At 42.9% G+C, this 12,172-nt stretch overlaps 1 protein-coding gene across 1 annotated transcript in view; it reads left to right on the top strand.

The window, feature by feature from the left end:
- glsl (glutaminase like) overlaps positions 1-9,663 on the top strand; it is a 12,138-nt gene extending 2,475 nt beyond the window's left edge. The window contains exons 7-17 of the mRNA XM_079501913.1: positions 937-995; positions 1,144-1,188; positions 2,340-2,398; positions 2,851-2,917; positions 3,594-3,644; positions 4,629-4,805; positions 5,440-5,571; positions 6,022-6,114; positions 7,285-7,346; positions 8,249-8,389; positions 9,513-9,663. Of these exons, the coding sequence (XP_079358039.1) occupies positions 937-995; positions 1,144-1,188; positions 2,340-2,398; positions 2,851-2,917; positions 3,594-3,644; positions 4,629-4,805; positions 5,440-5,571; positions 6,022-6,114; positions 7,285-7,346; positions 8,249-8,389; positions 9,513-9,609 (983 nt within the window). The 3' untranslated portion in view covers positions 9,610-9,663. The remainder of the gene's footprint in view (positions 1-936; positions 996-1,143; positions 1,189-2,339; positions 2,399-2,850; positions 2,918-3,593; positions 3,645-4,628; positions 4,806-5,439; positions 5,572-6,021; positions 6,115-7,284; positions 7,347-8,248; positions 8,390-9,512) is intronic.
- Positions 9,664-12,172: the final 2,509 nt, after the last annotated feature.

Genomic DNA, 12,172 nt, shown 5'->3' with positions numbered 1-12,172 from the left:
TCCTGTCAGCCTACTGCCTGTCCCTTCAAAAACCAATAAAAGGCGTAAGCCGCAAAAAAATATCTTAAAAAAAAAAGAAAGAGTATGAAAGCTAATATACTTCACGCCCAGCTGTCAAAACATTGCGTTCCTGAGATTCCTCGTTGACGTAAGCTCAGCTGGCAGTGACTCGACTTGTAGTAACCACGAAACATTAAATATCAATACAAAAAAATAAAAAAACGTAATTAACAGTTTCTGTTGTGCGACGGGCAGCTGCAGCCACCCCGCCTACCCGGAAATGTAGTCTTTGGGATGTTTGACTCGTTTCTAGCGCTTATTGTGTTACTCTTTGGGTATATTTGTACATTTCCACCTTCAGTCGATGCTTCATATCCATATGAGTGAAAAGGCCGGGATGATCGGTTTATTTTTCAAACACAGTTCTTATATGAAGAGATCTAAAATCCGCCTATGGGGATTTCAATGCAAATAAAAAGTACACAAACCTGTGGACTGGTGCCCTCTACTGACAGTGACATCAGGACTTCGGTAGCCTGGGCACCATTTCATTTCGGGTATATGATCCGGTCGGGAGCGGATGATATCGTTACGTCATGTTGTAGTATTGTTTTGTAGTCGACAGGCAGGAACAATCAAACGGAACTTCCTTTTCCCTCAAACCTGATTTTTCTCAATAAAAGCTGCAGGCTACGAGAGCTTTTATTGTTATTCTTCCGGTTTGAGGGAAAAGGAAGTTGCCGCCCGTTGTTCCTGCCTGTCGACTACAAAACAATACTACAACATGACGTAACGATATCATCTGCTCCAGACCGGTTCACACGGCACTTTTGGAACAGAGACCAGGCTTTCCTCCGAGGTGGTGGAAAGCCTGGTGAGGCGAGTTTAGGACTTCGGTGCTCTATTCTATTCTGTTCTATATGTTTTATGTTTCAGGTGTTCCTCACAGTCCTCTCATTGAAACTGGAGCCATCGTTACAACATCTTTATTACAGGTAATAAACACACCTACCACATACCTGCTCGTACCTTAATGATACTAAACCACATGTGCTAACCCACCCAATGTCTGTACTACACCTTAACACAAACATTCATCCATCCATTTCCTGATACAGTGATGTCATTTCCTCCCTACTGTAGATGTCTGGGAGGCTGTGTACAGAAGAAGAGGAGAAATATGAGTCAGTAAGTCAACAGACGGAGATTTTTTTGTCCCCAAATATGGAGATCTAAGGGGCTAATTAGCCCAAGTGCCCTCACCTGTGCAATTTCTAGCCTCTGCCTCAGCCAGTTGATTGCCATGGCAACCCCACACCTGCCAATACACTGACACCAAGCTAGACAGGAACGCCCAAAAAAGTCACATCCGGTTTTAGCCTGGGGTAAGAATTTTCTATGGCTGCCAATGCAACTTGGTCCAATCCTTAATCACATACGGACAAACATCTATGCCGATGCTATCTAACTTGCGGAGGTAGCGTGCCTTGTCCACGGGCAACAGATCTTTCAACGTATGGCATTGCAAATACGTTTGATAATCGCTACTCTGCTCAATATTGTTTTGAAAATGCCGCAAATTGCATTGCAATGAACGAGCATAAATCACTAACTTCCCCAGGGGGTGGGCGGAGTCACAGTTTGAGGCGCTGATTACGTGCCGTGGTGTCAGTGAATGGATTACTAACCAGTCCACTTTTCATAGTCAGTTTGCACTCTTTAGACACAGGCAGACAGACGAATACAGAGATAACATGACAGCCAGATACAGTTAAAATGGGTGCTATGACAATGGGTATTGAATACTACATATACAGTATGGGCACAGAAGGGACACAGACAGCTACAGTTAAAATGGGTGCTATGACAAGATGACAACGGGTATTATTAGGTTCCCAAGTTGCATCGTTCTCAAGTAGGCCGGTGGTCGACGGGCACGTACAGGTCTAGTTTTCTAAAAGTTTAAAAATGTTCATGAAAAAATATTTTCATAATTCAATCAAAGAAACAACAATCAAAGAAATGTCAGGAATTAGAAAAGAATAAACACTTTAACGATATAGTGAAAAATTGCAGACCTACAAGTTCACAACACGTCACATCATGACGTGCTGTGAGATTGTAGATCAGCTATTTTCACTACTTTGGGTCCCGGGAGACATCAAAGTAATTTTTTGGGCCTTGAGCTAAAAGGTTTGGGAATCAAACCCCCCCCCCGGTAGTGGGCAGGAATTATACCCCTGCGCAACCCAGTAGAGGAAATTGTTTACTGTTCAGAATGAAAAGAAGAAAACACCAAGGAAAGTGCATAGAATCACAGCCATATGTTTGGGTTTCAGGTGCTGAACATGATCCGAAGACTCTGTAATAAAGAAAACGTCAACTTAAACTGTAGCAGGTATCATTATCACACACATTCATCTGAACAATGAAACTGTTTATTGGCTGAGAACATTCACAGACAAAACAAATTGGTCTTGGTGTTCACACAGTAACCAGACGCAGTTGGACTGAAATAACAAGGGTGCAGTACTTAGTTTAGACAGTTTTTGGTTTAGACTAGTCATTGGTTAGACCAGTCATTTAGTCCTACAACTACAAACCCTCACCCTAAACCTAACCTCCCTAAACCCATGTCTAACCAATGACTAGTCTAAACTAAGTATGCACCCCAATAAAAGAAAATAGTTAATAATAAAAACGACACATTCACAACAGTGAGTAAAATTATATTAGTTATGTACTGACACACGAATATTTCATTACAGAACACAAGTTGTATATAGGCTATAGTGGCATATTGCTAGTGGACTTGGTACTGTAACCGACTGTTTTCTCATGTCATGTCAGTTACCAGGGCAACAGGAAGGACAGCGTCAGACTCCATGCTCTGTCCTTCTACCTCAAGGAGAAACAGGTAAACTCTGTTCCCTTGACTCCACTTTGTCACCAGGATGATTTAAAACCAACTGCCAGTTTCATTATCTGATTGTGTCCCATCGCCATCTGTTACTGGTTAAGTGTATGTAGACCCACATGTACCTTAAAAGGTCTAAGTAAGATCAGATCCCACCAAACCAAAGCATCCTCTCTTTTGTCTACTCTTCTCTGCTTTCCTAATTCCTACTGTCTCAGACTCTGGGCAGTATTATGCGCATGGCCGCGGGAAGATGTTTACAGTAGGAGGTGCTGAACGCTTAGTAGGGGGTGCGCGCGCGTTATTATATCTATTATATATATATCTTATTACTTAACTTAAGACCTGGAGGCGTGATCAATGCCATTTGGCTATTCTGAGTGGCCAAACAGCATTGACCACGCCTAAAGGTCTTAAGTTAAGTCATAAGACCTGGTACTTAAGACACGCATAATACTGCCCTCTGTCTCTTCTGTCTCCCTCTCTGCTTTCCTACAGCCTGTCTCTCCTAGACCGTCTCTTTCTTGGCTTTTCTACCGTCTCTCTCCTGCTTTGTCTCCCTCTCATGTGTACTACCGACTGTCTAAAAAGTAAAATACAAACGTGTAAGTGCAGGAAGTGTGAAATTATATGTCCACATCCTGTCTGTCAAGCTGACTTTCTGTCTGTTTTGTAGTGTTTCCCAGAGGCTGCTGACATCAACGCAACGCTGGACCTGCTTCTGCAGGTATTGTCCACTGTGTTTAGCTTTAGCTATTAAAAAAAAAAAAAAATCGTGACAAATGTGACTATGTTTGTCACGATTATAATATATATAATATAATGACCCAAAAATGATATAATATAATATATCATATATAATGACCCCAAAAATGACCCCAAGTTATGATTTTGTACAACATATATAAAATGTTCTACTACCAGCAAACACTGTGAGTTTGGATTTCTTTTTTCTTTTTTTACACAAATCTTCTCTTCTGGGGGTCCATAGCCTTTTCAGATGGGGCTCCATGGCCAAATACATGACTAGAAAAAGTGCCCCTCGGGGCACAGGTCTCCACCCGGCCAGGTCAGGTTATTGTGGCCTCCTGGTGGCGCTATAATAGGCCAATGTGAAAGGGTGCCATTTCTTCTTACGCCTTGAGCACATGACTATAGAGATACTGTGTGTAACGATTTGTGGGATTTTTGGACAGAATCTGAAGGAGTAATATCAAAAAATTTGTTTTACAAAGGTCGGCCTACTCGTGGCGCTATAAAAGGCAGATGTGAAAAATGCAGGTCATAGGTTTTTCCATGGCCTCTAGGGAGTGTGCATGCAACGTTTCACGCAGATTGGTGCAGGTATAGGTAAAAATGTGAACATCTGCCTCATGGTGGTGCTATAACAGGCTGTTGTGGAAAACTTGGAGCAGAGGTTCATCGTTGGCATCCATGGGAGTGTGTGTGTGCAAAGTTTGGCATCGGCCGGGCCAACGGTGCGGGAGATTAGCTGGTAACGGACGGACGGACGGACGGACGGACACACACACACACACACACACACACACACACACACACACACACACACACACACACACACACACACACACACACACACACACACACACACACAGGCCTCCACCAGGCCGAAGGCAATTACACAATTTGGGGGTCCTTGACACAAAAACATTTGCGAACCTGTGATCTAATAATGTTCTCCGTTCTCTAGTGTGCCTCCACTGAGGTGACCAGTGAATCAGGAGCAGCCCTGGCTGCCTCGTTGGCTAATGGGGGGCTCTGCCCTCTGTCAGGGGACCAGGTGCTGTCACCGGGGGCAACGAGGAGCATGCTGTCCATGATGCAGGTGGCGGGAATGAAGGATTACTCCAGAATGTTCCACTATAAGGTTAGGCCTGACTCACACCTTCACAACAGATTGATGTATAGCTGATGCATGAGACTTGTTTACTGATGCAAGCTCACAATTCATTTCCAATGGGAGTCACATGGTTTGACACAACATTAGTGTTGTATGAGGGGGTGGGGGGCAGTCGAAACACAGCCGAAAGCCGTACAACACAAATGTTGTGTCAAACCATGTGACTTCCATTGGAAATGCATTGGGGCAAGATGTGCGTGCGTGCGTGCGTGCGTGCGTGCGTGCGTGCGTGCGTATACTCAGAGAAAGTATCTTTTGCGTTTCTCTCTCCATGACCATAACCATTGTGTACTCCAGCATTGTATAATATAACACTAAATCAACGCTTGATGATAACCAATATAATTTGAACCAACCACCAGCGAACCGGATGGGTCTAACAATGGTTTGGCTTGTTGACTCCTAGCATCATGAGAACGTTTGCGTGGAACCGAACCATCTATACCTGAGGTTCCCAAACTTTTTCAGATCGAGACCCCTTGCCGTCCCCAGGACCCGATCTTACAAACAATTACATTATGAATGAATCACTTAAGCCCTATTTTTTGTAAAAAAATAGCCGAACTACAATCTCACAACGCAATGTGTGTTGGTCCTCCAGACATCTGTCCCAGCGGTATCCAGTCAGCATGGGGTTCTGCTGGCTGTTATTCCTGGGGTCCTGGGTCTGTTCTGTTCCTCTCCCCAGCTCGATGCTCACAGGAACCCCTGGAGGGCTGTCCACTTCTGTCAGGTAACCATCACATACAACTAAGGGATCCATCCTGTGGTTTATATCACTGTTTCTCAACGTCTAGTCCGGATCCACCAGGGCTCCAAATCCACCCCTTACGGGTCTCTGAGAGTGTAGTGTGCAAATGCAATGTTACATTTGCACACTAGTAGAAGAGACTGTTCTAAGAGAACCACATCTCTGTTTTTGCGTCATCATTTTGTATTAATTTAAAGCACGGCAAGCATGGCTAGTACAGTTGCTGGGGAAACTTGGATGTGCTTGAATTTGAAATTTGACTAGAGGGATAAATGCCTGAATTTACATATTCCATACCTAAAGCGAACTTAGACTATATAACTTTAAGATCCCTGGAATATGCTTTAATTTGACTGGTGCACCTGATCTCCTCAAACTTAAATTTAGGTACAGTATGTGTAAATCTACATGTTGCCCTGTGTTGTTTCCTAGGAGCTGGTATCCCTGTTTCAACTGCATTGCTTTGATATCAGGACTCCATTCAGACAACTACTGGCCTACAGACAGTGGAAGACAGAATCTGAGGTCTGCATGGACACACAATATAGACGGACTGACTGACTGACTGACGGAACAACTTACTGATTGATTTAACTTATTCTATCCTGTACAGGTGTTCCCAGTGCTATTAATTACTAATGTTCCATTGTGGTCAGAGTCAGGGTCAGTTGCTGGTGCTGCTATATAGAGCGTCGCAGTCCCGCTCCCTACCATGGCCCAGGAAATGATTCTCCGTTCATTTTCCTCATAGACATTTCAGAAAGTATTTATTTAAAGACGTTTACGCCGCGGACAAAGCCAACTCTTGTCGTGACAAATCATGACAACAAACACAATTTTTCGGGCCAAACAAATAATTAGAAAGTAGAAAAAAACGGCAGGTTACAACACTTTTTTTGTTGTTTTTCTTCTATGTAATTATTTGTTTGGTCCAAAATATTGTGTGTGTTGTCATGATTTGTCACGACTCGAGTTGGCTTCGTACGACGCTTAAAAGGTCTTTAAATAAATACTTTTTGAAATGTCTATGGGAAAAATGCATTGTGATTCATTTCCTGGGCCTGGCGTCGTCATGAAAGGGGGCGGGACTGCGACGCTCTATTGTGCATGCTGGCTCAACGCCCTGCAACACTAAATGGAACAAAGCCTTAATTTGTATCATTGTGATGGTAACACTTGCACAGGACGTAATATTATCATCATTACCATACTATTCTAGTCAATATAGCTGCTGTAAAAATTTACTGTTGGACTTGTATAATGTTCTCTGTCCTCTGTTGTCCAGGGTTACCAGATAATGTTCTCTGTCCTCTGTTGTCCAGGGTTACCAGATAATGTTCTCTGTCCTCTGTTGTCCAGGGTTACCAGATAATGTTCTCTGTCCTCTGTTGTCCAGGGTTACCAGATAATGTTCTCTGTCCTCTGTAGTCCTGCAGGGTTACCAGATAATGTTCTCTGTCCTCTGTTGTCCAGGGTTACCAGATAATGTTCTCTGTCCTCTGTTGTCCAGGGTTACCAGATAATGTTCTCTGTCCTCTGTTGTCCAGGGTTACCAGATAATGTTCCCTGTCCTCTGTTGTCCAGGGTTACCAGATAATGTTCTCTGTCCTCTGTTGTCCAGGGTTACCAGATAATGTTCTCTGTCCTCTGTTGTCCAGGGTTACCAGATAATGTCCTCTGTCCTCTGTTGTCCAGGGTTACCAGATAATGAATATTCTATTGGCTGCCTTTAGAGGAGATCTGCAGTCCCTACGCAGGTAAAATACTGTATAAATCCATAATATATGCAGGTCAAAAATGGCTGAAATAATCTCTGCTGTGTTTCAGATACATTGAGACAAACAGCAGCAACTGTCTATATGCCAGAGTTGACCATACACTGACACCACAGCACGTAAACAGCGCCTCAAACTGTGACTCCGCCCACCACCGGGGGAAGTTGTGATTTGCGCTCGTTCACTGCAATGCAATTTGCGACCTTTTCAAAACAATATTGAGCAGAGTAGCGATTATCAAACGTATTTGCAATGCCATACGTTGAAAGATCTGTTGCCCGTGGACAAGGCACGCTACCTCCGCAAGTTAGATAGCATCGGCATAGATGTTTGTCCGCATGTGATTAAGGATTGGACCAAGTTGCATTGGCAGCCATAGAAAATTCTTACCCCAGGCTAAAACCGGATGTGACGTTTTTGGGCATTCCTGTCTAGCGTGGTGTCAGTGTATTGCAAATTTGAATTATTTGTTTGGCATTGAACATTCGAACATAAAGTATAAATAAAACATGTATCTTTGACTTTCAATTATTTTTACAAATATGCATTGTGAGCTATTTCTGCAATTTTTTGAAAATGTATGAAGATTTTTCAACAGATTCATTTATACTACTAGTACAGATGAATGATTGATTATGCGATCTATGAATACTACAGACGAAAAACAGTCTAAGTCCACACTATTTATCCATAATGTATAAATGATAGATAAGGGGTCAGGACAACAAGGCCTTTTCGTGGAGGGGTCAGAATGAAATTTGGACTTAGACAGTTTTTCGTCTGTGGTACTATTGCGACCAGGCGATTATGTAATAATCTTGATTTAGTTGTGGGTATAGAGATTAAAGGAAGCTTTTCTTCTTCTCTCCCTTGTTTGCATGCAGGTACTTCCTGTCTGGAGGGGAAGTAAATGCGGTGGACTACGACGGCAGGTCAGCTCTCCATGTGGCCGCTGCCCAAGGTCACACAGAGGTCATCAGCTTTCTGGTGGAGAACACTGGAGCTAGCCACGCCCTCAAAGACAGGTCAGCCATCATCACAGGACAACAGATCATGTTGACCATTTAGGCCTGACCTCGAAATTTAAAAAAAATCTTCTAAATCCTCCAGTTTTCTGAAATAAATATTTTCACGATTTTTCAAAAATAGCAGACCTACAAGCTATGAGCTTGTAGATCTGCTATTTTTCAATAGCTAAATTATAACATAATGTTTAAAACACCAAAAGGGGTTCCTGCCCAAAATGGGATAAGTGATTCTCAACCTTTTCAATATAACTCTATTAGACATGTCATGATATAACATGGGCCCTCATTTGTTTTTTGTTTTCGTTTATTATCCCTGGGACCCCGTTATACCCCCTAAAATCCTCAGTGTAACTCTACGAGAGTACAAATGGAACCAAAGGAATGTCCCGATCACGTTTTTTTGCTCCTGATCCGATTTTATTTTGAGACATACCGATACCGATCTTTATGTTTTTATATAACACTTATGCCATATCACAATAGCAAATATCTTAATGTATGTCACTCTAGTGTAGTCTGTTGTGTTGCCTTTCAATTATTGAAAGGCAAAATGTGACTATACTTTTATTAGAATGACTGTCATTGTGGGGTTTTTTTTCTTTCTATGAAAGCATGTAATCATAGCAAAATAATGATGTATTGGTTAATTAGAGTGAATATAGTCAAGTTAAAACTCTTAAAGAGTATCTCTCTCATTCAGAGAGAGTACTACAGACACCTATCCCATCATAGCGGGGTTGCATTTCCTTTTGTTTTCATCATAGGTGTTTTTCACGCTTCTGAGTGTGACTAGTCTTTGTTTGATGATCTCTGACCGGGACCAGAAGGAAAACAACTAGCATAAACACAACAGTTTTTTTAACAAAATCTCATTGCTTATACATCTTTCTTTGAGATTTACATCAGACAATTAATAATCCGATCTTTTCTCCCCGATTCCGATCTTTTGAAAATCTTTTGAGATCGGAGCTGATTTCCGATCTCCCGATCCGATCAGGACCCGTGTAATATAAGGACCACACCGGTCCCCGGACCTGACTTTCAGAAACAATGTTATAAAAATGATTATCTTTTTTTTTTTAAACTAACTTTCATTGGGTGTGTTTGTTTTATGGCTCAGGTGGGGCAACAGTCCTCTGCAGGAGGCTCAGAGACACAACAAGACAGCAGCGGCTGGGCTCCTCCTCACATACCAGGAGCAGCAGGAGGCTGAATGACAACATGCACCTCCTCCACCTGTCTCTGTGTAGAAACATACACCCCTATACTCCAACATTCACCTCCTCCTCCACCTGTCTCTGTAGAAACATACACCCCTATACTCCAACATTCACCTCCTACTCCACCTGTCTCTGTAGAAACATACACCCCTATACTCCAACATTCACCTCCTACTCCACCTGTCTCTGTAGAAACATACACCCCTATACTCCAACATTCACCTCCTACTCCACCTGTCTCTGTAGAAACATACACCCCTATACTCCAACATTCACCTCCTCCTCCACCTGTCTCTGTAGAAACATACACCCCTATACTCCAACATTCACCTCCTCCTCCACCTGTCTCTGTAGAAACATACACCCCTATACTCCAACATTCACCTCCTACTCCACCTGTCTCTGTAGAAACATACACCCCTATACTCCAACATTCACCTCCTCCTCCACCTGTCTCTGTAGAAACATACACCCCTATACTCCAACATTCACCTCCTACTCCACCTGTCTCTGTAGAAGCATACACCCCTATACTCCAACATTCAGCTCCTACAGTACTACGCCTACCCCACCAGTTTCTATAGAAACATTCACCTCCTACTCCATCTGTCTCTGCAGGAACATACACCTCCTACTCCACCTGTCTCTGCAGGAACATACACCTCCTACTCCACCTGTCTCTGCAGGAACATACACCTCCTACTCCACCTGTCTCTGCAGGAACATACACCTCCTACTCCACCTGTCTCTGCAGGAACATACACCTCCTACTCCACCTGTCTCTGCAGGAACATACACCTCCTACTCCACCTGTCTCTGCAGGAACATACACCTCCTACTCCACCTGTCTCTGTAGGAACATACACCTTCTACGCTAGAGAAGCATACCGCATATCCAGCTCAACCCGTCTGCTCCACAGAAAAGAGAACATTTATTTTCCATAACATTGTGTTTTGTCCTTTATATATTGCTATGAATTATAACCACTTAAACCCCATGTGGTTGAGTGGAGTCCCTCAGGGCTCTATGCTAGTGTCCTCTTTTCTGTTATTGTGGGGAGAGTTGATATGGATAAGTGATAAGCTCACAACGCAGCGTGACACGTTGAGAGCTTGTCGATCTGCTGTCTTCAGCACAATACGGATGCTGGGGAGTAACTTGGTAATTAAGGTAATGGTGCAGACTGACATCTGTGCACAATGATACATTGATACCAGATGCATGTTAGGGGTGGCAGTGGCTCAGGGGTAGAGTGACCGGATGGAAACCGCAATTAAGGTTCCCAGTTCGAACCCGGGCTAGTTAGTGTCGATGTGTCCTTGAGCAAGACACTGGACCCCTAATTGCTCCCGATGTGCAGGTTGGTGCCTTGCATGGTTTCCTCCTCCGGCATCGGTATGTGTGTATGGGTGAATGTAATGCACAATCCCTGTAAAGTGCTCATGGAGAGCAGTAGTGTCTTTGCTCAAGTATACTTCGGCCCTATAACTAAGCCATGATGAGCAACTGGGGATTTCACTGGTCCGGGAACCTTCAGATTCCCAAGCGGCCTGCAGGCCACTCTCCACCTCCTGAGCCACTGCTGCCCTTAAACCCATTTTGACCTGAGATCAGATTCTAAAAATGTCCTGACAGTTTTCTGAAAAAGCTATGTTTCTATGTCAGTCGTTCTTCGATTTTTCAAAAATAGCAGACCTACAAGCTCGTAGCGCGCCACTCGGTGGCGCGCTACGAGCTTGTAGATCTGCTATTTTTCAATAGCTAAAGCATAACATAATGCTAACACCAAAAGGGGTTCCCGCCCAAAATGGGTTTTAAACTTTACATTCTGTGGTGACTTATTTTTACTAAACGTTCCCTAAATTCATATTGTGTTTCAAGTGTGTGACAAAAATGAATGTTACTAAATAAAAAGTATAGTACAGCATTAATTACATGTATTACAATGAATTACTATACTTTTGGTGGGACGGACATTTGAAATAATTTTTCAAGACAACACACAGTTATGGAAGTCCAGTTCATAAGGCTGGTTGGTTGTTATGACCACGTGCAGCAGAATACAAGGCCAACACTTTAATGTGCCTCTGAGAGACACCACTGCTTTAACCAATGAGGTTTGAGCATCTCAAGTGGAGCCAAGATGCTCAATAAAGTGGTAGATTTGACTATAGCCAGAAGCAATGTTTGTGCGCATGGTATGATTTGATTGATTGATTGATTCTTTATTTAAGTGTCATGCTTCCGAAGAAGCCCAGCCTGTATGGACTTACAGGACACTTTTTACAGTTTACATAAACAATTACAATAAACCGACATGACGGTTTGCAAACAATGATCAAGTGAATACCAAACTGACACTCCAGATCCTTACGAGCAGATTACATAACATACAACATAAAATAAAATACCATAAAATAAAATACACCATTAGGCCTGCAGGAGACACATGTACCTATAGAGGGTATGCGCATGCTTAAAGTGAATGGCACATCGAGTGGCAAATCGAGTGGCAAAGCAACATGCAAAGTGAGTTTAACATTGTTTAACGTTGTTTAA

This window comes from Electrona antarctica, assembly GCF_951216825.1.
Source record: "Electrona antarctica genome assembly, chromosome: 5".
NCBI classification, from domain to species: domain Eukaryota; kingdom Metazoa; phylum Chordata; class Actinopteri; order Myctophiformes; family Myctophidae; genus Electrona; species Electrona antarctica.
This window is presented reverse-complemented; position numbering and strand designations above follow the sequence as displayed.